The 27120-nt window shown below is 35.7% G+C and overlaps 1 protein-coding gene and 1 long non-coding RNA gene across 13 annotated transcripts in view; one reads left to right on the top strand and one right to left on the bottom strand.

Moving 5' to 3' along the window:
* Window positions 1-27120, top strand: part of Rhogef3 (Rho guanine nucleotide exchange factor 3) — a 143941-nt gene that overhangs the window by 80756 nt on the left and 36065 nt on the right. For all 12 annotated transcript variants that reach the window (XR_014439118.1, XM_083100742.1, XM_083100741.1 and 9 more), the window contains one exon: window positions 41-497. Coding sequence is in view for 11 of the 12 variants with exons in the window: in XM_083100742.1 (XP_082956868.1) it covers window positions 41-497 (457 nt within the window). In the remaining variant the exon portion in view is untranslated. The remainder of the gene's footprint in view (window positions 1-40; window positions 498-27120) is intronic.
* Window positions 36-16664, bottom strand: LOC145972277 (uncharacterized). Its single transcript, XR_014439119.1, has 4 exons — window positions 16328-16664; window positions 15481-15764; window positions 15200-15300; window positions 36-474 (listed from the first exon to the last, which is right to left on the bottom strand). It is a non-coding gene; the product is annotated as an uncharacterized LOC145972277 (long non-coding RNA).

Here is a 27120-nt window from a genome sequence, read left to right as displayed (position 1 = left end):
ATTTATCACATCAATAACACTTTTGCTATGAATAAAACAGGTTCCGGAGTGGAGAAGAGGGATCAAATGCATCACCGAGTGTATCGGAAACCCGATTTTCCGGGATCTTTCGAAGGCACCGACAATAAGGACAGGAGGGTATCGCCCATCCAAGGAATGAACGTTGCCACCAGATCGCCGAGCGGTGGTCCTATCGCCTCCTCGTCGACGAATACATCGTCGTCTTCGAGCAGTGATATCTGGGTCACCACGTCGGATCGCACGGTGACAAAAAGCCCACGGAATGCGAAGAGCTCCGGCGCATCTACGCCGATGGAGGATGCCGTGATCGGTTCGCTAAAGACGCTGATAGAGCCGCCGAAGGATGGTACGTTATCCAGGCCCGGTAGCGCGCCGACTCGGGGCGAGGATTCGCTCACGGATGACATCATCCTGGACCCTCATCAACGATCCTTGTCGCTGCCAAAGTCCTTCCTGGCGCACAATACGGCGGACAGGTGAGTATTAGTGACAGTATATTTTTCGCGTATTCCCCGTATTGACTTGTTCGCGGGGAGAGAAAGAGCTAGAAGGTTATTGAAATACACCGGTAAATCGTGACAGCTGCATCAGCTGATCGAACGAAACGGCGGAGGCAATTTCGAGGCAGGTGGTCGGCGAATTGATTCGCCTTAAATATTAGTACGCGGCCGCGTTCGTTTAAATCTTGCGGTTAAGTTTACTAGGTTGCTGGGCTACCATGCTGCGCGCGCGGTCGATTGCACTGGTAATTGGCTCTCCTGGATCGAAATCCCGTCGGGTATTCCATTATACGTGCTCTGCATACGCGAGTCGTGCCGGGAGTCGGCTTATCCTTGCCAGCACATCCTTGAGATTAGAGTTAAGCCTTGGATGCGAATGTTACGCGATCGCATGCGTTTATTAGCAAGCTTCTTGAAATCAATATTATAACGTACGCTATAACATTTATTAGATATTCAACATGTATGTGTGTATGCTATTAAAAAAATGCAATTACAAGTCTGTACTTAATTAATGTATCGATTTTTACAATTAAAATTTAATTTTTTTCAATAATTCTCCAATAAAAAATTAAGCATTCTATAGATATCAGATCTATAGATTCTATAGATTTCATATCGGATCTGATATGTCATATATAAACTCACGATTTTCATAAAAAAATTTTAATATGAGGAAATGACTAAATACATATGCATTCGTAGAATAATATTTTTTTAGTAGTGATTTTCATCGGCAAACATTTGCGAATGACACAAAGATATATTCAATATTTAATTCGATATTAAATTAGATATATTGAAGTTTAGAAATTTTTACGCGAACCTATCGAAATATACAATTGAAATATAAAGCATTAAGTATATTAATAATATAAATTATAAGTATATTAATAATATAAATTATTAAGAAGAGATATTATGCAAAACCATCTAAACGAGCAATGTTACAAAACATCGCAGCTGGCGCTATATTAATACACTTGACGTTATGATGTGTTTACGTGCTAAAGGACACTCAGGGACGATAGCTCTGCGCGAAGCTGCAAAGCGCTTATAAAAACACATGGCCTCTCATAAACGGCACGTGCAAAATTTTCGATTAAACTGTCAAAAGATAAAAGATGCACCGCGACGCGTCTTTTGACACGTAATTGTAATTTTAGCGATAAAAGAGCATTTCCTTTCTTGACACGAGTCACTTCCCGCTTGCTAATCACTCGATTATAAGTGATGAAAGCCGGATAGAAACGTAATGGCGCTACTAATAGCGAGATCGCATGTCCATGACATGCAGATATATCGATGCACCCCGCGGAAGTTGAGATGTTTGATTCTCTCTTGAATGTATCGCCTTCGCGTGTACACGTTAATTCTCGCGCTATTGCCGCCGTCGTGTTTTGCATCATCCTGTTAGCCAAGTTCGTGCAAATGTGCGATAGATAGATCCTACGCTCTTGAAACTCGCCGCAGCTGGCATTATCTGTTAATTTCCGACTTCGACCATGAATCCGAGTGTCGTGTCGACTCGGAAAGATTAATCGGTACACACGCAATTTCTCTGTGACATAATTTTCTTTGTGTATTAGATTATTATAAGAAAGATTTCTCGGCTCGTTTTGTCAGACGAGAATATTTTTCAGATCTTAATTATCTGCCTGACATTCGGCAGTATTCAAAAGCTTTGAAAACAGTTTCTGAAACAAGTCTGCTGGGTCATCGCAAGAAAGCGGTCGGTGCCGAGAATCTCTGCTATAATGATGCAACATTGTAGTTTCTCAATATCGTCGTAACAAAAATGTCGCATTCACGATAAATCTCCCGAGGACCTTTCTTTGTTTGCTTTTGGAAACGCGTATGTAATGCGACGTAATGGCACGTTTGACGAACCGCTTAAGTATGCATGTAATCCGCCCACGCACGGCCCACGTACGATTCGTGCCTTCATCCGCAATACAAGGTGGCAGAGGAAACGACCGCGATTCTCGATCATCAACTACTGTCAAAAATAATATACGAAGCATATGTTCATTTTTAATCTTTCGAAGGTGATGCAAAAAAAAATGAAAATAATCAAATAGAGCAAATTAGATGTATTAATTCTTCCTGAAAATTTTGTAATTTTGCATGATTTAAAACTTAGATTCGCGAATATTCAATTTTGATACGAGATGGAACGTAAACTGCCGCATTGATCGTCTTTCTCAAAGCTTTCGGTGTCCGGTCGGTTCGCGCACTATCAGACTTCCAAACTCGACATTATGCGCGTCGAGTTTCTGACGTCTCTGAACTCGATACTTAATCCGGTAAGCGCAAAGTTTCGCGACGCGTAATTCCTTCCTTCTTTTTAAACGTGAGAAGCGAAAACTTTCGATCCGCCAACCTCTCTTGAAACTGCGGAGCTTCCTGCTCCAGCGCCGCAGAAATCGCGCGGCCTGGAGCTCGTTGGTGCGGAATTCGAGTTGGACATCCGCAAAGGATCGTAAGACTATGTGTTTTCCGCGAGAAGTTTCAAGGAATATCTCGCAAATCAATCGAAATGGAGTGGCTAAAGCCTTGATTTATAACTCTTAGTCTTTATTGAAGGGTTAAATCATTCTGGAAAAGATGACAAACAGATTCTGACTTTTTATTATACTCAAGCTGATATTGTGGGAAATATTTTTACTCTTTTATATTATTATATACACAAATACATATACGTACATATATTTAAAATTATTCACATCTAACATGTGGAATCATAACATATTGGAAAATATTAATAATTCGTGATTGATATTGCAATTCACAGACGACAAATTATTCATTTTGGTTTAAATAGAAATATATCTAGGTTACTATTTTTATTCATCTCCATAATAACTATGGTGCGTGCTATAAATCGTAGTACTCTCCATAAATATCTTCTAATAAAAGCAGCAACCATAAATCGTATAAACTACTATCGGCAAAGGAAGATATCGATCTTTATCTATGCCATCAAATCTTCACATCAATACACGATATAACTGACGTTTATTAAATATTTATGGAGTATTATCTATCGCGTAAAAGATAACACATTTCGCTACGCCATAAAAATGTCACCGCTCGATGTATCATACTATCTCTCTCTCTCTGCCGAATCCTCCTCGGGAACATCCCTTAATTATTTTCACTCGTCTTAGTTGCTTTTAGAGAATCCTCTTAACGAAAAAGCAAGTACCAACCAAACGATTTCACAAGTTATAGATAATGAAGGATTCTTCAAAAAGCGCGATTAAAATTCCTAATAATTTATACACTTTTTTTTAAATTTATAAAATATATGAATTTATATATAAAAAAAACATTAGAGATATTTTACATATTTTAATTAATATTTTTTTTAATTATTTCATTTTAATTGTAAGTAAAATATTGAATTCTTTTTAATTCAACAATAATAAAAGTTCGAAAGAATTTTCTATATTTCCTTTGTACACTTCCTCTATTTGCTAAATTCATTAGTCATGATGAAACAATAGCAGCAGTCTTACAGTCGAGTAAATTCTTATTTGCGTCTTTGGCAAATTCCAAAAACAACATGTGTTGTTTTTGGAATTTGCCAAAGACGCCTACTGATTTTCGCCTACGAAAATCTCATACGTAGGCGAAGAAGTCGATGACTTCTCGGTTACAAAGCTCGTGCCATATATTGATGTCGTCCACGCCACGCTCGAAGTATTAATCTTGCAAGGGTCGTAATTTGCGCGACAGGTGGTCGGTCGAATCTCGAGGCATCGACCACCAATTCCGATTAGAGATGAGAATTATTGTCTAATTGTTGACCGAGAATTAACGCCCCTTTGATAATTGTAATGCCCGCGTATTTCGCAAATTTATACGTCTTCGCATCTCCTCTTTGTAAGATAACATATCGTTTCTTTAAAATTTATCGGTACGAATAGCGAGTATTCTAGTGACAGAAAGCCGTCAATTTAGCAAAATTTATTTCATGCGAAATACTCAAGTTAAATTACTTTTGGGGGCACGAATATGTAAAATGTTGAGCGAGATTTTCACTGGAAAGTGGTCTCCGAAGCATGATTGTTAAAAAAAAAAGAAGAAATGAATTGATGAACTTTAATTGATTTTTTCAAAGCTAATACAGCTGGACTCGTGCGGCTATGAAATTCATTGTTCCACTTTTTGCATATATGGGTATGCAATCTACGCCAAATGTTATATATGAAACGCAAATTGCAAACTGTCGTATTAAAAGCGCTTGAAATGATGGATTGCGCTCACGGTTTTCAATATCGCTATTCACATTATATTTGAGACTTCATCGCTCGCATCCCTGCATTCTATTGCCACTAATTTTCTTTGGTCCATTTCGTTGATCCTGGACGAGTATATCGATTTCGCTAACCGACGTGTCCGTTCACACACGTAATTAGGACGGCACTATATTCGATACACTTGAAAGCGCAAACCGCGTGCTTTGTGTCAAAGTCAAGCAGAAAGTACGATTTCTACTCGTCAGTTGGATATTTGCAACTCGATCTTTTGATTAATCAGCTACGTGAGATTCAGCGCATTTAACGTTACGAAAAGGCGAGCATGAAATTCGTAAATATCATTTGGAAGAAAGAAATGTTTTTCTATCATTTTATGAATATCCATCTCGTGATATTAATCGAAAATCTTCCGCATAATCGTCGCAATAATTACATGTTAAATCAATGTTCTCCAAGAAAAAAGCCACTGTAAAATTTAATGACTTGAAACTAAAATTAATTATTTCTCTTTTGTGATTCGAATGAAGCAAATATTAATTTCAAGAGGAAAACAAATGGTTTTTAGATTAATGGCATTTGTGATTTTATTTGAATTTCTTAACTCTTTCATAATCTGTACATCGATAATCGAATAATCTGCGCATCGATAATCAATATTTAGACGAAAACAATCTGTTAGCTCGGAGTTGTATTTCAAGTACGGATTACATGGTCGCATTACGTCTACGATAACAACAACCGGTTTTGTTTGCGATACTATATATTATGAGAAGATATCGCGATAGTGAATGTCAATCTCGTATCTTCGTTGGATCGAACAAACGTGCTTTATCCTCTGACTTCGCTATATGCGAATAGTATAATTTATGTGCAGTCAATATACTTTGCATTAATATTGGCAGGTGCTATTATTTGTCTTAAAAATGTCTGTTAAAATTAAATAATGTATTTCCTCTCTCTCTAAAATTAATTTTTATTTTATCTATTTAATTAATTAAAATTCGATATTATTTAATTAATTAAATATTTTATTTTATTTTATTTCTGAGTGCAGGTAATTATTTTTTTTAATAACAGAGATTGTAATATCTGTAATTAATTAATTGATCGTCTTTTATAATAATAATAAATATATCAATTTAAATCATAATGAAATCACATTTAAAGATATTTATATAAGACAAATGTGCATCTACAATCTTCTCGTAGAATCAATTGTATTGCATTGATATTTTTTAATTTTCTGTGAAAAAATTCTATGAAAATTAAAGATAATTTATGCACTTCTCTTTTATCTCATTACGAGATTTTATAATTGTAATTCTAATAATCGTTAAGAATCCAACAACAAGAAACAAACATTCGATATAATAAAACATATAATAAAATATACATATATTAATACATATATAATAAAATTCACTTTCGATTATTTATAATTTGCAACAGATGACAACTAGATATAATTCTAGTTACAATGTATTTCCCTTGCACAGCACATGAAATTATATCTAAATAGAATAGAAATCTGTCTTGGGTCTTTTTTTGTCGCGACTTATAGATTGTTTGAGTTAACATTCTCAGAGAGATTACCGCGTGCGTGCAACTTTCGTAACGGTGAACGAATACGGCACAATTGCGCGAAATTCTGATTCGCTAAACATTTTATCTCATGGCGAATCGTCCGAGCGACGAGCGAGGAATTTCGAAAGTGCGAAAACGCGGCCAAAACGCCATTATTGCCAACTAACATCATCGGCCCGTTCGCGCAATTAGGATCAAGCAACGGTGCAGGCGTGCATTTTTTTCACCTTGACGTACGATGGAGCGAAACGAACTCTCGGATGTTCCGGCCGCGGCGAGCGGCCCCGAACTAATTGCGACCCCGTAATTACTGCGAAAACACCGCCACCGTCATTGGAATCCAGAACGGATGGCTTAGGGGTTACTAGCCTTCAGGATGAAATCATTAACGTTCCCCCTGAACGCGCTCGGGCATCTCTTACCGCTCGTTTCTCACCATCGCGCGATTTCCGAGCGAAATATGAAAAACGAAATCGCGTGGACGCAATTACTTGCCTCATTATTTCCGCATAAGTAAGGTAAAATATTAAGCTTTTAGGTTCATAGCCTAAATGTAGATTTTTTATAATCTCTTATTTAACTAAAATTAATTAAATTAAATTAAATTTTTTTTTATAATTTATATTTAATAGAGGACTATTTCTTTAAAATTCAAAAATTTATATGCATAAATACATTAAAATATATTTTTAAAAATCTTTTAAATATTTTTAAATAATTTTTAATTAAAAATAATTTTTATTTTTTTTCATATATTTTTTATTATTTCTAACTTATTATTATTTTCAATATTACCTATTTTTTAAAGTGATTTCTTTATTATCTGATTTTTTATAGAAATTAATTATTTTATATTTAGTTGCCTAATATGTTAAAAATTTTTAATAAAAAAATTATTGTTTTTATTTTATCATCCAAACTATAGCTTCTTTATTCATTATATTCTCCGCATTATTACTTGCTCGATAAATTACAATTGGGGAGTCGCGCATAGCTCGACGCATTTCGAACGACGCGCTCGCGTTCGGAATAACGGACGAGCATTATTGTTATCGTCGTTGTCGACGATAAAAGCTCATCGTTCAAAGTACCGCAGTAATTCAAAAATAGGACGAATTATTCGATGTAATTAATCCCGCCACTCGCGTGGCAGTCATTGCTGCGGAATGACGGATGCGCGCACGAGCGGCAATCTTCGGCGAGAGTCTCGGCTCGTGCGTTTCTGCTCGCATCCCGTTGGCTCGATTATTCATCAGCTTGCACGGCATTACACTCGAGAACTTTACCGGACGCACTCGTCCATTTGTGTTCCGCCTGCGGAAGTCTGCTTTTTTTTTGTTACCTTTTCCCCGCGAGCAACGCGTTCAAGAAAAGTACTCGAGCGTCGATATTTTCTGTTGCGACATTTCCGTTCTCCATTTCCCTATAACGAAACATTTTGAAGAAATGAATCGAAAACGTGCTTTCCTTTCAATTTCATAGAACATTTGCGGCATCTTTATTTGCATTGCATCTCATATAAGAGTCTTTAAAATTAAAAATCATATATAATCCATGAAGAATTGCTTATATAGCACAATCGTATTTTTTGTTTCGATGAAAAATCAGGAAAAATTGAATATATCAAGTAATGGATTCATTCCAACGCGATAAATTAATTAAAATATTAATAATATTTTTAACTTCGAAATTAACAAAGATTAAATATATCAAATAAGACACAGATTAAACGAAAAGCTAGATAGTATTAGAAATAAGTATTAGAATAATAAGAACAATTTTTCTCTTTTAATCGGCTTTTCATTAGAAACTTGATGTGGATTTGAAAAAATGGACGTGCTCATATATAATGGCTAATCCTAAACTCGATTTGCTCATTTCACAAATATGTCTATAAAACTCCCACGTTGACTCGACGCATAATGAGACAGATTAATAGTAGGAATTCTCAACGACATTGGAGCGAATTCACAAATCATGCGGTGCGAGTGCAATTATACTTTTCATTGAATACGTTAACTCATTAGCTTATCATTCTCAACGTTGTAAATTGAGGCTGATGACAATTATGATGACAAACATGTAAAAAATTTTAATATTTTTAACTCTATACATTCTAATAAATCAGGCGTTCTTCACGATTTTTGTACATTTTACATATCTCTGATATAAATTAATTATAGATAATAATTAAAGATTAAAAAATTAATTATGAAAGAATGTGCAGATATCAATACAATAGAAATCACGGTAATTGTCGATGTTTTAACATTTTGATAAAAAAGAGATAGAGGAAAATATTTCGAATTAATTCATAAATTTTAAATCTCCGGAAAATTGTGTATAAATTGATAAATAATTGTTTCGTATTTTTTTTTATTTTGTGATTTCATGAAGAATCATATCATTGGGATTTTTCGTTTCTCAGATATTCTGATTGCAAAATGTCTTCTATAACTTTACATATTGCAAATTCCGTGAGAGATAAAGTACTGAAATATTCCGATGATCGTCACACACGAATTTATCTTTACAATTCAGAAAATTCTTGCATGCTGGCTGCTAAATATATTATCAGAATTAAAGCGATGAATGCAACGTCTCGCGTGGAATATGCATCGGCCGAAAGTTTGTGCATTCGTGTAGGTGCACGATAGATTCCGCAGTGGTCATCAATTAGTTGAGGCTACCGCTCGTCCCTGGTGTTCCAACACACGATCGAACCGAATCGAAAGGGGCGAAGCGCTTCCCACCCCTACCCCCATCGTAACGCTTGCACCCCCACGTTCCCTCTTATCCGAATTCCCTGAATCATTAAACATGGCCCGACCGGACGTTTAGCACGTCGTTCGACAAGTCACGCCTCCTGTTTAACAAGGATAAACGACAGAGACAAATAATCGTAGGGCTGTGTATGTAACATGACGAGTGAACGAGACCGCGCAGCGTAATCGCGTTTTAAATTAAAAACTCGTTCATTGACATATTTCCGCTTGTTTTCATTTACATTGCTAATTGTGCTGGTTACAATATGCGCGGTTACTTTTTTTTCTATTAAATTGTTCCTCGAAGAACGAGTTTATAAGGGAATATAAACTCGCTAGAGGATCTTTTAATCCTATTAGTCCACCTATATTATATATCCTTAGATTCCTGTACGAGCGATCGTGTAAATTATTTTCAGACTAAGAAACAAGGTAAATGCGTGTGAAATGATTCCTTCGCGAGATGTAAATTGAAATGTAGAAACGAACTCTTCTCTGGATTTACCTTAAATCCAGATTCGCTGGGACGTTTCTCTTTTCTCGTAGCTTTTGAAGGATCAATTTTGTACTTCGGTGAAACGAAACAGATTCCTTTCCGAGAGTCAACGAGAGGGAACTTCTTCGAACACTGAATCCGCACGTGAGAAAAACAGAAATGGTTTTACGACGCTATTCGACGGATCATCGAGCATAAAAGAGTCTGAAAATGCGATTTGACGAATTCGGCGATTCGCTCAAAAGCCCGGTAAATTTGCCGGGAGATAATCTCTTTGGAAAGCAATCGCGAGAAAGTATCCGTCAGCTCGAAGAAGATTCTTTTGGCTATACAATCTCGATAATCGTGTGTACCTTCGAGCGTTTTCGCGGGAAATGCAATTAAACCGCAGGAGTAACGGGGTAAGAGCTTTACACCGTCATCAATATTAAACAAGAAAGTTATCTCATCGAACGTCCTAACGCCGTCAAACTATAATATAACGCAATAACGGAAAAGAGGAAAATTCTTATCGAAAGTTCTCTACTACTGGAGTGGAAGTGAATGGACTTGTTCATTTTAGAATTCTTTATTGTTTTCTCTGTTTCGAACTTTTAATATGAAAATTCCTATCGCAAACATATTATCATGTTAGATATTTAAATCTGCAAATATTTTAATAGACAAAATATTATATTTTTATGTATATCTCATGCTAGAAGAATTTCAATGATTATTCAATTAATTCTAGAGCTAATTATATTGAACTTAATTTCTAAAGTTGATACCTCTACGCCAAATTTTTACATTTTATTGAATTAGATTTCTATTTACCGGATAACTGGGAAAAAGGATTAAAAAATGCCATTACCAAAACGGAATTTTTTCGTTAGAAACTAAAAGTTTCTTCACAATTAATGCGGCCACCGAGTATCAAATTGAGAAACACTGGCAGGGTGAAATGCATTCGGTAGCGCCCACGCATGCATACCTGGAGCAGCCAGCCAATATTAGCGATGTAACGATCGTTGTGCGGCTTTGTTTGTCGGACACGGACATTTAGATCTGCACTCGTTACGCATATGCAGCTAATATAATCATAAACTTGTGAAACGGAATCTCTCCACAAAGCTAAATCGCGTGATTTATTTTTTTAATGCCCATTCTCATTTGCATTCATTATTTTTTATGTCTCTCTCGCTCGCTCGCCTGTTAGAGAGGTATGATCCTTTTATATTTGTAATTTGCATTTACGTGCGTCAACCATATATTTTTTATTAACTACTTTCTATATGGCTCAATGGATATTCAAGTACAAGTATTTAGAAATCGGTATATTATTTCACTGACAAATTGACATCCTGTTGACGTAAAGTCTAAAACTAACGCGCAAAAAGAAATTCTGTCACATAAAATTTAACGTTTTAAATTATTCAAAATTCACTTGGCCGTGTGTTACTGTAACGATCAATTTCCATGACTCGTTCTGACGACGGCTAGGACATGTGTGAAACGTAACAAATTGAATTTTCCAGTTTAATCTCATCACGTGTATCTGTCGTCATGAGATTTCCATTCGAAATTCGACAATCGAATTGTTTACGCCGTAGGCGATCGTAAAAAAGAACAAGTATTCTTTTTGGAGCACATTTAACCTTCATATTATCATTTCCTCTAATTTCTGTATTAAATTTTATTACACATCATGAGTCTTTTTTCACACTTATACCGATCTCCTTCATCGAATTCAAGCGATACAACGCATGGAGGGCACAGTTACGAGTAGCTCGAGCGTATAATTTCGCGATAAAGGAATGCAAGCGCGGTTCTCTCTTGTCGATCTCGCGCGTCGTGATTCATAAACCTGTCGGTCCATTATCCCTCGTGACTAATCGATAGCCATCGCCTCCGTACAAGAGTCACCCATTATTACCCGTCATATTCTATCCACGTCGTCGTTTTATCGCCATTCGCGTATATTAAATTGATAAAATTGTATTGGGCGTGCATCCCATTCGATGCGCTGGAGATAAAGGGCACCGGGTCGAGCCCAACCCTACCGGCGCCTTTTAAAGACACATTTCGCGAGTCGATTAGTTCGATCGCGAGCAGCGCAAACTCCGTTTTCGAGCGACCAAAAGAGCGGGATATCCGAGAGTGCTCCACCTGAGCGCTCCTCGCGCACCTTTCTTTCCTCCCTTTTCTCCCCTTCGCCTCGCGCGAAGAGGAAGAAGGGAGTAACAGCGGGAGCAGCAGCAGCAGCAGCAGCAGCGGGCGGTCGGCGAACCGGCTCGATCATTCCAAAGGTTCAACGCGGCGCATCGCGGGACGCGCGGCACGTCACCGGCTTAGCAGAGCGCTGCAATCGACGAAGCAGTACGCCGCGTGCCTTCGTGCCGAAAGCACGTTGTCGTCGTCGTCCTCGTCGTCGTCGTCGACGTCGTCCGTAGATAGTCGTCGTCGCCGTCGATACCGCGTCTCGGCATCGTCCTCTGCGCACTCGCGCTCGCGCACTTTGTTTACCACCCCCGGTCCGCGCATTTTCGAGCGCCGCGTGTCTGCGCGCAAACCCGGATCCGCGCTCGCAAATCGATCGAGTGTCGATGGCAAATACGGTCTGTCCAAAATATTGTTGAAACATTTAAAACAATTGTTGGACGATGAGTCTTTTTGGTGCGCCTCTTCTTCTGATCGAAAAGTAGCGACCGACGTCGCGATCAACGTTTTTCAGACGATTTTCAGACGAAGAATGAATCTCTCGCGAGACTGTGTTTATATTTGAAAAGGGTACTTATGCTATGATTTTTTAATGCAAGATATATCGTTATTTTCTCTCTGCATTCTCTATCTGCAGCCACGATGTAATGAAATAAAAATAGGGATAGCGTAGATATTTGATATGCAGGGAAAGAAATTCGTCAAATTGTTGCAGGCGTTGCGATATATTAAAACTATCCGACTAAAAATAGTATTCCGTGAATTATACCGTGTAATGCAAAAATAATTTGGAGCGCGATATACGTAAAGGGCGAGAGCGATCCCGGCGTTATTTAGCGCGTGCGCGCGTCAGTTTTTCTCTCCTCCACCGACATTTCCGGCCTCGTTGAGACCCACGCAAAATGATATCGCAACCCACCTTCGTTAATTGCATCGAGGTCACCGGATTCAGAACCGACAATCTGCGCCCCGTAATTTCGGCATGAAAGAAAGAGAAAAGGAAAAACGGGGGGAAGAGAGATTCTAAATTAATTTCTGAGTTGGCTGCGCGTTCTGCTAATGACATTTTAATTAGTGGAAAGATATTCTCAATTTGTCATCTGTTTCTCACGGAGAGCTTAAGCAAAGATTCACCTCTGTGTTTGTACGCGCTTGCACGCACGTTGACCTTGAACATTCGAAAATACGTCTGCATGATCCATTGAGTGGAGTGGGTCGATCGGTGGCAGGCACCACGCGGGATTCTTGCAGAAGACCCGCTCACCTTCGGTCCAGTCCGATTCGAGAATTCGTCAGTCACACTGCCCGATTCTTCGTTCACATGTATTCGAGTGTTTTCTTTTTAAAATTAATTTTTGGAATAGAAATTCGAAGAAATTTATGTAAAATTGATAGTTTTTATGATTTTTTTTATTTCTTCAATATTTTCCTTCTAAAATGAATTTTTGGAGTAGAAATTCCATGAGAGGAATTTACATAAAAGATTGATATTTTGTTATTTTTATTTATTTATTTATTACTATAATATAAATCATTTATATATTTAATTATAAAAATTATAATTAAATTATAAATATAGTAATTGAATTATAAATAATTAAATTATTTAATTATTTATATATATAATTATAAATTATTTTCATTTTTTGACAAATATATTTAGTCAAATAAATAAATAATTAATTTTTTGAGAAATTAAAATTGCACAATAATTATAAAATATATATAATTATAAAATTTTATTATTATAAAAATTACTTTTTTAATTATTGCAACTAGCAATCATGAGATGCTACTTCAAAACATTCCAGAGAATAAAAAACTCTTGAGTCATACAAAAAAGTTGACGATTAAATTTTTTAACATTTCATAATTATATCGAGAAATAATATTTTATTGAGAAGTAATATCAACATTCATTTGCAATATAACGATACGATATATTAAATGAATATAAAAACAAGAGTCCTGTCAAACCGGAAGTCGCATCTTTCGTGAAGAGCAACGATAACTCGCACGTAACCGAGCCAATAAAATTTCAAACCGACCGCGATTAATCAACCCCCGGGGGAATACAAAGGGGAATTCTCGCAGGAAACCTGCTCACCTTCGTCAATCCGCAAATCTCTCTGCTGGATTCTTCCGCTCACGCGAACTCGGAGATCTTCTTCTTCCTCTCGGATCGTGCTAGTCAGATCCGAGGGGAAGAAACTCGGAGTCAACGTGGATTCTGAATCTTCGCGACACCGCTTCTCGTTATTTATCGTGTGAGATAAATTATTGGCTTAATTAAGCGAGACATAACCAGGGAGTCTTTCTTGTTGTTTACCTGCAAGGTTGCCTCGCCGATTCCTCCGACGGAAATAATTTAGCTACCATGCACTTCTCTCTTATCTCAGCAATTACCTCAACGATCTGACCTGCGTACTAACGTTATAATGCAACTCGTTTTATGCAAGTGCATGAAATTTTTCGAAAATTATATTACTCAGAAAAAAATTAATAATTAAATTATTAAAAATAATTAATAATTAAATTATTCGTCTGTCGGATATAACATTGATTACAATATTATTCTTATTATAGACGATTAATCAAAAATATACCCGACAATATGATGGTATCCGCAAGATACTCTAGAATTTATTTTCTGTTAATAGCCTCGCTTTTATATATATAATTAAACTGTCGAACGAAGATATCGGGAAAATGAAACAATCACTCAGGTAATAGCTTCATTAAAGATTCATTTAAGCGAAGTAATATTCTTCATAATATTTGGGTGACGGCTGAGAATTCCACGAATTACTTTGTCGTTGAGTCTTCTTCAAATCAAGCAAAAGCTCTCTCTATTTAACTGTCCTCAATTATTATCGGAATGCCTCCGATCGCGAAATACTTTATCGACAATTTGCGAGAATTTCATCGACCCTAGTATTTTATCCACTCGTGACTCTATTTGGTTGTCAAGGGTATTAGTTTATTTTGCTATCAGCTGGCTGTTTGAAGTGCAACGATTCACGAGGCACTCGAAATCACTTATATAATTTTGAGAACCATATTATTAAGCTAATTATTTTACTACTAGATAAAACGAAATTCTATCTCATCGACTCTATAAAATAAGCGGAATCTTGTATCAAAATCTTGCCAAAGACAAAGTGAAGCCACGGAAGAAATATTAGTATTGTGTTATGCAAGATACATATGCAACATGTAAAATCTTCGTGTTCTCCGCGTGGTCCACGAGGCCGATGCCACAAATGAATGTGTGAACACGGTATATGAAATAGGTCTCGTCGTGGACAGTGAAATGAGTGAGAAAGGTATAGTGTCGTCGTTGAAGAATCGAGAAAGGGTGAGCGGAAGTACCTTTTGGAGACACAGCTGGCACTGTTCCGCTTATTTGCCAAGGGAATCCTCTTTCACAAGACTCGCCAACCCAGTTCGCAGTTGGGAAAACATGGCGCGAGCTAAAATCGACAAGTAAGAACATTTATACCACTTCGATTAACAATAGAGAAAACAGTTATGTAGTTTACTGCAGTTAAACGCGAGCAAAAATATTTAATTTTATTTAGCCAAGTCTTTGATACGCGAACTTTTCGAAGACAAACTTATAGAAACTACTTTGTGTTCTTTCTCATATTTACCTTTCATTAAGAGACGCATAAATTTTCCACATTGAAGAATTATGAATAACGTTTTTAAAATCACAATTTTAAACGCTATATATGCACTTTTGTAGGGCTTTGAAAAGATTTCATGATTAATATATAAAAGAAAGAATCTGTATATATAGGAAACATTATGTATACAGCAGCAATATGCATTTCATGAGTACATCAAAGTATTTCTTTTACTGGCTTATTTTCCTTCATATCTATATTATCGAGAATATTTCTATTCGATCGGATGTAAATTTTGAATTTAGCATCTGTCAATAAATATTACGAATCATATTGTTATGTATGTTGTTAGTTTTCGATGCGCGATCTTGTTATCAGTAAATATCTTCTTTTGTATTCTTGGAAATGATATAAATTGAGATGGTTGATGCATTCACATTTTAATATTTCGACATGCAAATTGAGAAAATAAATATCTAAGATAATCACCACGATGTAAATTTCAACAATAAAACTGTAATCAATTTAAATTTAGTTTTCCTTGGGTAGATCATTATTTGTTACTTAATACTTCACATTAACTTTAATGATAAATATTCCAAGTAATCTAAATTCGATTTTTTCTCAGAAAATAAGTAAGAGACTATTATTTATTGTAACGGTTTTATATTGTAAACCTTAATATTGGAAACTATATATATTTAATACGTTAATTAACATTTGCAAGCAAATTTCTATTACAATTTGCACAAATTATACTGAATTTACCAAAGTACAACTATACAGCTGTACAGCTTACTAACCAAAATTCTCGAAACTTAAGAAAAGTTATATATATATATATGGCTGTTATATATATTTAATAACTTACCATCAAATTCTCGTGCTATACCGGGTAGCTGGAACAAGCAACAAAATACAAATAGAACTTCAATTTTCCCTGTACTGGGTAGTTGGCGAACGATTAAACACCTATTAGTATACACGTGCGTTGAAGTTCATCGAGCAGCGAACGTGCAAAAGTTACCGGGCGTTTGATATTAATTCAACAGGAAATCCATTCAAAAATCTCGCAACATGTGCAGTAGAAGCTCAATTACGAATTAATAAATTGATAGCAATTACAGCGCAATTTTGCAGCAAACTGTGGAAACCATGTTGCTTTTGCAACTACCTGTCTACTCCACACAAATTCAGTGTCATAAATGCTACCATCATGTTTTTTCAAGATAACTATTTGCAAAACGAATATATTGAGTTATATAATCATGCACGCTTGCGATTTACATACTTCTCGTAAAGAATACAAAAAATCAGTGCGTCACGTGTTATGAGATATCTTTGTAGATGTAAGCGCATACGAGATATCGTAATGCACGACGCGAGATTCAGCTACCTTTATCATTATAATGAAATTTTTCATGACAGGAATGAGGTAGAAGGTGATTTAATATCACACTGGACGAGTATTTCGTGCTTCTAACGTCGAACGAAGTCGTATCGATCGAGACAAAAATACACGCGAATTGCGCAGCGATCGCGAGCACTCGACTCGTACACCCACGTATGCTTTCAACTATTTCAAGTAGCTGTGTTATTAAAATATACAGATATTCGAAATTTTTAATTTGCATATCTACGTACACAATGTACCTCATATTCGTAGATACAGATTTCAGAGACAGTCTAATATGGAATAATCTACATACATATAATATATGCATATTTTAAAATTATAATTAATGTTATTTTAAAATCATAATTAATGTCATTTTATGATACAAATATGACAAAAGCAATCTTTATAAAAGAAATAATGGATTTAAATAAATGAAAAATGATTTATTTATTCCAACAGTCAGTCTTCAGAATCAAGGAAAATTATTCAATCTTGTTTTTAATGAAACGATTACAAGGAATAATCAAAATCGATCTCTCTATCATCTTTTCCGTGTCTCTGAGATGCCTTGATCTCCTCTCGAATACACGAGTTCTCATGTATCTCATGAGGCAGGTTCTTCCAGGACCAGTTTTTCTCGGCGCCGATGGCCGCTTCTTCTTCCTCGCTTAGATTGCGATATGGACAACGGACTAGCACAGGCCGATCTTTTGGATACCTCATTTTATCCATATTGTATCGTGTATTTTCGATCCGAATCAGATATCACGAAAGTTTTTTTTTCGCCGCATTATTTTCTGATCAAATGCGAATTATTTACGATATAGGGAACTCGAAACTTCAGCTTATCTTTCGTGGTACTACCGCGTTCGACAAGCTTCAGAATTTGTTAGGCTCTTCATCTCAAGCCTCGATCCACGCTCTAGATTGGATTCTTTACGAGCAAACGAAGAAACGACAAAAGGTCACGTTTTCGAAAACAGTATATCTATATATTTTCTTTATATACACAATTCTCTCTTACAATAAATAAAATAAGAATCTAATAAGAATTTAAGGATATGGTATTTGATAGCTCTCTCGATATATTATAGATATAATAAACATTTCTCAATTTAATATAATTCTTTTTTAGAACGATTAAAGTATAATATTTTAAAATAATATTATAACGATTAAATATTATTAAAATAATATTTTTATAAATATTCTTTTATTTTTTACAGTGATTGTATTTCTATTTTTGTGAAAAGAATTTATACTTAAATTGATATTTTATTTTTAATTGTTTTTACATAATATATATATAAAGTATGTAAGAGACAGGCTTTAGAAATTGTTTCATTTTTTGCGTTATTTTTTGAAAATTTTTTTCTATTAAAAGTACAAATATACAATGAAAGATTGTAAGCTCTTTCTTCAGATCTTTTAGAATATTTATCAATATTTATATAAATGTTTATAGATTTAGTTTATATATAAGTGTTTATAGATTTTTCTTTATATACAATTATTTAAAAATATATCGTCTTAATTATATTTTTTTGGTCCTTCGTAACAAATATATTCCATTATAAATATGTAGCAATATATGTCGCAAAAGTTTCTCTTTCTGGAAGTTTTCTACGCGTTCAACGTTACTATTGGGAGTACGTCAATATCGATTCTATAGGATTCGCGACACGTAATTCGCTCCCACTGCATTCGTTTATCATATCTGAATAATGCATTCGGCGGATTCTTCTTGTTAATAAATGGGAATTGATTTATCGGCAGCTGAATTTTCTGGATCGCGAGTAAGAAGACTTAAAATTCCCATAAACGATTGTGATTTAAATGCGTTTCTGCGGCGTTAGGTACCCAAAGAAGCAACGGAAGAAGCGCGCGTCTTGTTGTTCTGCACGTTAATTTTATGCACGTGTATGTGCGCGGGTGTACGTATGCGACCTGAAGTTTTACCTTCGCACGAAACACGAAACTGGCGGGGCTCACCACATCCTTCCCATGGTGGTTGGCAACCATTCACTGTCGTTTGCCATCGTCACGCACGATATACGCACACCACTGATTACTAGACATGTATATCCGGCCGCCCTGATGCAACGCGAGCATGCCGATAATATACAATTCGTAATTTAATAAAATATGAGATCATAATAAAGATATAAAATAAACCCTTGGAAAATTTTTACATTTAAAATCAAAGTGTATACATATATATATTGTACATCAAAGTGTATACATATTAGAAATGAAGATTTTATGTGAGCAAAGTTTAATCCTTTTGCGACTTCCGATTTGTACTGCAAGTACAAAAATCTTACGTATATATCATTATATATTTAAGTACAAAAATGAGTTCGTAAATTTTAAAAAATCTCGCGCTAAAGTTAATCGTAAAAGAATTAACTTGTGTAATTTCTCTTTTCTAAATTAATAATATTTTTCTATATAAAAAATTTAAGACTAAATTAAAATTTATAACAGTATCCTCTCGCTATACACGTTTTCATATTTAAGTTGGGGCCTTTTATATTTTCAATGCTGGAAAAAGAAGAAGAGTAAAAGAAGATGAACCGGATGGCCGTTCCCTTTCACTTCCGGTAATTACCGATAATTGTTGTTCGAATGTACTCAAAGGGCTAAAAACGGAGAGATAGTAGAGTTAAATTAGGAGGAATTGTGACAAAGTTGTATGCACATCTCGCAGAATAATCAGAATGTATCTGTAACAGTAGCTTTGCCAAGAATTTCATGAGAGTCCTCGAAGTCCGGGTGGTCCTTGTTGCCTCCTTCCTTCCTCTTATCTCTTCTCTGCTCGTACCGGACTCTTCTCTCGATAGATCGGGCGACTGTTAAAGGACTTTGTCACCATCAACTACCTTACTAAGACATGGTTGGCTTTCCGGGCGTATTTCCTATCTCTCTTCTCTCTTGCCTTTTCCCTCCTCCCTTCTCTCCTCCCTCTCCCCTCTTCTCTCTCTCTCTCTCTCTCTCTCTCTCTTTCTCTCTTGAACATTGACACACAGAAGGAAATTATCGTCGCGCAAGTTTCCGGGAAACTTAATAAAGATTTATGACGGAAATTTAATAAGCACCTCGTTGCGCTAACAACTCCGTACACCATGACGATATTTGCGCGAGCCATTTACAAACAAAATACAGAGATACTCGAAGTGCATTTTGCACTTATCTGTATTTATAGTTATTGACATGTAATACGAAAGAATTGATATTAGCAGCGAAGAATTTATTGTCATGAGGCTACTTTAAACTCTTACATATAGTGCGAAAAATTTCACGTCTTTTAATGAAGTATAATTGATATTAGTGACACGTTAATAAAGCAGATCATTAATAGTATACTGATAAAAAAATAGTTGTAATTATCATAAATATAGTTATTTTTAGTGCCAACTATAAAGTTAAAGTTATTATTATAATATATCGTATATATTATAATTGGCTCCTTTTTTTCATTATTCATTCTCAGAATTTTGCTTATGCCTAGAAATTATTGCTACCTCAAAAATTATTATTGCAATCTCAGAGTTTTGATTTAGAAGAAACGATGTTCACATTAATCGAAAAATATCTATAAATAATAATTAAGTGCTGCCTGTGATAAATGAATCGTAAAGAAGGGAATGACAAGTTTTCTTTTATTTCACGAAAAAGTTATTTAAGGCGATTCATCAAAAGCTAAACGAGTTTCTTTCGCAATTTGCACATTTGTGATTGCTCATCCGCAAAGGCGTATTGTCCAAGCACCCACACATTATCACGTAGTCATTATATTATACCAAGCTGTGGATAATATGGTTACTAGAAGCCGCAAAAATATCGTGAGATTTCTTATCTTCGGCACATCGCGTGCGTCTCTTGGTATGTCTTTTTTTCATTTTTTTACTTTCTTTTTTAGCACGAAAAGAATCCTGACACGACCGTTTTGCGGAGATCCAATTTTCTATATAAAAAGTTCCTGTCTCTCGAAATTCTCAACCAATCCAATTCTTTTTTTTCCAAGAAATTATAGCACTAAACTTTTCAAAATTTCAAAAAGCTAATATTGTACACGTTAATTTGCAGAAATGTAGAAATGTAGGATCAAAAGAGCTAGTGATCAGTCTCTTAAATCAAACTTTATGAGAACGAACTTGTTCGTGAAATAGACATAAAAATCATGTTGATTGCTTCACTAACGAAGCACAATGAGAATTCGACCGAGTTTACTGTACCATACGGAAATTTTCGTTCGCGTAGATTGCAGGCTCGTGAATTTGACCGTTTGCAATCGGCGTCAGTTACAGCAGTCTTCTCTCTTTTTCTCTTTCTCTATATTGTCCCTCGTTTGGCAATTAACGCCGTGCTAACAAATCCGATATTGCGTGTTCGTCCCTTTCAGAGGAATTCAGAATGTTTCCAAGGGAGGACGAAATATATATCCCGGATAAAGCGTGATCAAAAAATGTACACGTTAATCCTCTTCGTTTGCATGCATCTGACAATTCTATAAAAAAATCGACCGAAATTCAATTCAATTGAATTAATTAGTAAAAAAAAAACGCATAAACACATATGAGTATAGAATCTCTTTTAATCAATCTTTCGATCTTATTTTTAATTTCAAAGAGAAGAAGTATTAATCTAAAAGCACAACACCTTTGAATTCATAAATCGAATTCCGGAAAAGAAGATGTTTAACTCTAATTTCGCGAAATGAATTTTCAATTGTCTCCTTACTACTTTTCTACAAGACTCAATTCATTTCTCTCTATCCAGCCACGTTCATTTCGCGCAAATGGAACAAACGGGTTAGCTCGATCGCGTTTATACACTTTCGCGAACACGACAACGATTTTACGAAAATAAGAATTAGGATCGCATCTTCTTCGCGAACGCCAGGGACAATATCGGCCTTAAAGATATCGTTAAGATTAACGATGCTCTGGCATTCCTGACGCTTAATATTACCACCATAAGTCTTCCTTAGCAATCGCATTTGAGACGCGCAACGGAAGAACGCTCTTCCGCAATTAGACCGCGTAATTGCATTACTTTACTGTTCGCAATTACACTTCTTTTCCGTGATAAGGGTGTGTCTCGAGATACTCGCGCGAACGTCAGCGAAAGCAAGAGTAAGTTTGTTCAAGTTACTTGTAACTATTGGCGAACGTTCGCCTCGCGATGTCGCCGGACTTTTGCGATAAGTTTCATTATTTTATTAATTCTCGAATTAAAAAAATATGATCGCTGCTTAATAAAAACAATATAACTTGTAAAAGTATTTAAAAAACGTTAAATGTTATTTCTTCTCATGCCTAAAGACTCCTCTATTTACAAAACGAGTTGTTTTTTACTTACTCTAGAAGTAGATTTAAGGTCTTCTTTTCTCAAGCCCACGAAATCTTTACGGCCATCGAAGTAGGTTTCGACAACCGCAATGTACGCTACAATGTAATCAACGGAAAGGTAATGATCGTAGCACTACTAACCTTTGAATCGACCTCGTTCTACCGCCGCGCGAACAGTTTATTCACACGAAATCGCCGCGAACGAAGTAAGCTAATTAATACAAGTTCGCGTAAATTAGACGTGTAGTGCATAGTTGTGGATCTTGGTAGTCTCGGCAGCTTTCGTGGAAATTAGTTCCATTAATTAATGTACCTATCATCCATCATAGCCGCACCATTATACGGGTGCGGATGTAATATTTACATCGTGATACCGATACCTTGTGTGGGGATATTATATTTCGTAATCGATCGGCACACGTTTCTATCGACACGTGGGTACACAAAGCTGCGGGGGCGTTGGCGAATTCCGTCGAGGTCTCGTCGACGACGTCTCGCCGCAATTTTTGTCACGTTTGATTCGCCATGCAAGCACCTTTCTCTGCCTCTTAGCTGATCTTTCACCGTTTGAGCGCGAGAACTATCACGCGATTCTATCTGACGATTCTTCAGATTACGAAATTTCTCAATAAGTGTGCCACGTGTGACAAATGCGGTCAGTAGACAAATATCAATCATTAGGGAAGAAAACTGAGAAAAATTTAAATGTAAAAAGATTTAGAAAATCTTCATATAAAATATAAAAAAATTATATATCTATAAATTAAATTAAATTAATTAGATGATGTAAAGAGACGTATTATAATATTAAAATGATGCATTATATAATTATAATATTGCTATACAATAATAATGTGTATAAAATTAATACACATATAATCTAGCTTAATAAATTTCTAAGAAATTCTTTCTTTAAGCATATATAATTTATACACAAATAATTAATCTAAAAATTTAATTATAAACTTATGATTAAAAATATTTTTTGTTGGCTTGAAGATAAGTTTATGCTTTAAATACAATTAACTGAATAAATACATATAATTATGATATGTATTTTACATATGATTATAAAATATATTAATTAATCCAAATGAAATTTATAGTTTAATTAATGAAATATATAAATATTAATATTAAAAGCATTTATAATTTAATCATGATTTGCATTTCAGAAGAACCTTCATGTAAAACGTCCTTTCCATACAGGAATAAAGTAGCATTACAATGAGTCTCTAGAAATATCCACTGTGGACATCCGTATTTACTGGGCATTTATCAGGGCGTTTAAACGTTTTCAGTTTATATAAGAGTAGCAGGAAAATATGTACTCGCATAATACCTTTCACAACTCGGGTACCCTTATACGGAGATATGAGCTTATTCTGTCGCTTGGCGGTTAATATCATCTCTTTCTCCCGATTATCCCCGCGTTTGGGTCCGAGCGGAGATTAATCTTGCCGTTGCTCTCTCTCTCCCGGCCGGCAGAGTTGGACAGTTCCGACAAACTGCACGATTGCTGCAATGTGGCCCGACTGCATTCGACGCGATATGAACGATGCGCCCGTGTCGGAGAGCCGAGCCCCGACGAGTGAATGGCGTTCGTTAACCACCTGGCGTTACGAAATATTAACTGTGCTTCAACAACGCGGCAGCCCTCGTCTTACGGATTAACGTACACACGCGTGCTGTGTGTATGTGCCTTCTTCTTATGCCTCCTGTACCTATTTTTTTACGCTTCCTCCTGCGCACGTGGCACCGCACGAAATGGTCGAGAAATTGAATCACGACGCGAGCCTTCTTCGACTTTTATTTAAAAAGGCTTTGAAATTGTGTACCAACTTTCCTCGAATATAATTTTTTCCTTGAATGTCACATCTTTCGTATCATCGTTTTCATTTATATACTAATTATAAATGTAATTTATACTTTTATTTGCCTGATATTTTAATAGAGATTCTCATAATTCCGAGATAATGAGCTGTTCTCGATATTGTACCTCCCCTCGTAAATCGATCTTTTATTTGCTAAGCGAGTATGTGCTTGAGAAGTGCAGCCAATTATTTCTATCAGAAAGAACAACTCAATCAATTTCGATGTCGATCCCATTTTGTTATATAAGGGTATTTTCCGAAGTAGAGCGCGAGATACACTGGTGTATATACTCTTCTCGATAACGCAACAACCTGAAAGTAATTACACTAATTGTGGTGGGCACTTAATAACGTGCGTCTAATACCGCTTGGCGACAGAGTTATTGAGTTTGTGCTGGTCAACTTATCATGCATCTACGTGACTGCAACCTAACTTTCAAATATTGATTTCCCGGAATTTCGAACACCTTGCGCTAAATTTTATAAATTACATCTTAATGTTATTCGCTATTATAATACAATTTTTGCAAAAATATAATCGTTATCGATTATCATTTAGATATTAATCATCGTTTATTGGAACGATAAGATAAAGTCATGTTTGAAATAGAATATACATAATAATGTTCCCCTCTTTTTCCCTTTCCCTTTCTTTTATTAAATAGAAACTTGAATTGAGTCACCTCATATATTGCTGCGGCGTCATTTCTTTACGCGATGATAAGATGGCCTTATTAGATCCGGTGAAATCGATATAGTCGTCCATTCGCGGCGCGTACATGACTAAGATGCTTAAACTATTGGAGAGAAACTCTGTAATTGAAATCATATTTGTGCAATGTACGCTGCTAGTTAACGATAATTGACAATATCATATCTCTTCATATTTTGCTACTACAACTTTCATCATGTGTTTCTTTTTTTATAAATTGTACCAAAGAACAATGTTAACAAATTATATTAAATTGTTTTTCCATTAAATACACGTTTACACTGTTTATATTGTTTTGTGCACAAGCATAATCGCACATCTTAACTTATTATTATATTAAAACTTCTTTATATTTTTTTCTTTATATTTAATTTACTGATATTATGTACATTATGTTCTTTACATTCTTTTTTCAACTTTCTAATTTTTTAACGTATTAAAAAATAATATGATCGATAGGTTTTTGCATGAGAAAAAAATATAATACAATATCTTGACGTAGAGACAAAAGATTACTGAACATTTTCGTAGAATTTTGCAATTTCTTCGAAGTTGTAATCGTTAAAATTCTGACTCAGATAGAACGTCGATAGCGAAGTCGAACAATCCAACCGCAATTACGGACCAATTGATTCAAATTACCTCAGTTGAAATTCTGGAATTGCTGCGCCCAATTTTCCTCCGCCTTCTGAATCTGCTTTCATCTCGCGAAATTTCGATGCACTCGCTAGCTCGTGACATATTTATTCAGCCCTATACATCAATGTTGCTTTATCAACACATGTACAAAATGTTTTGTGTCATTAAACTTGATTTAATCTTATCTATTTCATTTTTTTCACAGCATTTATAATATTAAATTTATAATATTTTTATTTAGCAATAATTATAATTAAATTATAAATCTAGATTATTCATTATTTAATGTTTTGCAAAGCACTTGTGTGTAAGTTATAGATCGAATTTGTTATTTATCCAAAAATGGGAATTTCGTGATTTCATCCAGAATGATAATTAATTTTATTATAAAATGATATTTTTTATTTAAAAAGTAAGTGCAAGATATCATCTTTCATCGTCTTATTATAATACTAGAGTTAATATAAAAGCGTTTGTGAATATTTGATACATGTGATACTTCCGAATACTAAGGCGGACGTGGAAACGCCGTGTAATTAATGCATCGCGCGGTAATCGTGCAAAAACAAGCGTGTAATTCTATGGGATTCAGCTGCAGCTGTATCGACAGGATAATCGCATCACCCGCGGCAACTCAACTTCGTACCTACGAGATTATGACGACCTATAATTTCGCGCGCACGCCCGGGAAAGTGCACATAATGAATACGCGGCAGACACACGTGGTACCTTTCGCATACATCTAGGAAATTGTTCAATTCGCAGATGTTCCCTATTATGCTGTTATCAGATGCCTTACGAATAAGTATTGAATATAATGAAAATTTTTTCCAAGTAATTAATATATAATTATAAATATAAGATAAAAGAAATCGTGGATACAAAGATATTCTTTTTCACTTTTATATTAAATAAAAATCTCTTGTAACTCTTGTAAAGTTCGGATTTAATGAGCGAAACGAGATATTGTACGAGAATTATACGATAGTGTCTCAAATTAAGCTTAACCGCGAAAGGCCATTAGGAAAATAATTGGCCGCTCGAATCCGCGAAGAAAGCAAGCATCTGGAACGGTAGCGAGGTAGTTTACGAGCTCCGAATTTTCCTCGGGAGGGCGGACAATAATAGAGCAGCCACTAACATTATTAGTTAATTGGTACGACTCGCAAAGTTTCCGCCACGGATATTAAACAGCCGGCTACGAGAACCACGCGATGAAATTCAACGCGAGCGTATTCAATTCGCTATTGCGAATTGAATTTATTCGCATCCGCGCGAAATTCCCGTTCGATGAATTATCTTTGTTGCGAATAAAGATAAGTACCGATTTTCTGCGGATACACGCGCTATACAACAAGGTACAACAAAGCAAGCTTCGAATCAAGATCCGCATGTAACGTACCGTGCATCGCGCTTTCTGATAACGAGTACGGTGCCATTTCCCTCTTACGACGAATTAACTATGCAAATGCGATTCGTACCGCGGCAGTCAACGCACTCTCGCTACTAAAGTTGGTGGTTACTCTAACGCACGCGAACATGCGTGGGACGTTTCGCATGATGCGTGAAGATTAATGCGACCGATCATCGAATAAGCACTGAAACGTGAAGTAATCGGAGGATCTTGGCATGATCCAAGATCTAGAGAGAAAGAGAGATTAAGAATTTTTTAATAAATGTGTTAAA

The sequence above is a fragment of the Camponotus vicinus genome, unplaced genomic scaffold, assembly GCF_025532165.1.
Source record: "Camponotus vicinus isolate PSW18456_S1 unplaced genomic scaffold, iyCamVici1.0 SCAF_5, whole genome shotgun sequence".
NCBI lineage: Eukaryota > Metazoa > Arthropoda > Insecta > Hymenoptera > Formicidae > Camponotus > Camponotus vicinus.
This window is presented reverse-complemented; position numbering and strand designations above follow the sequence as displayed.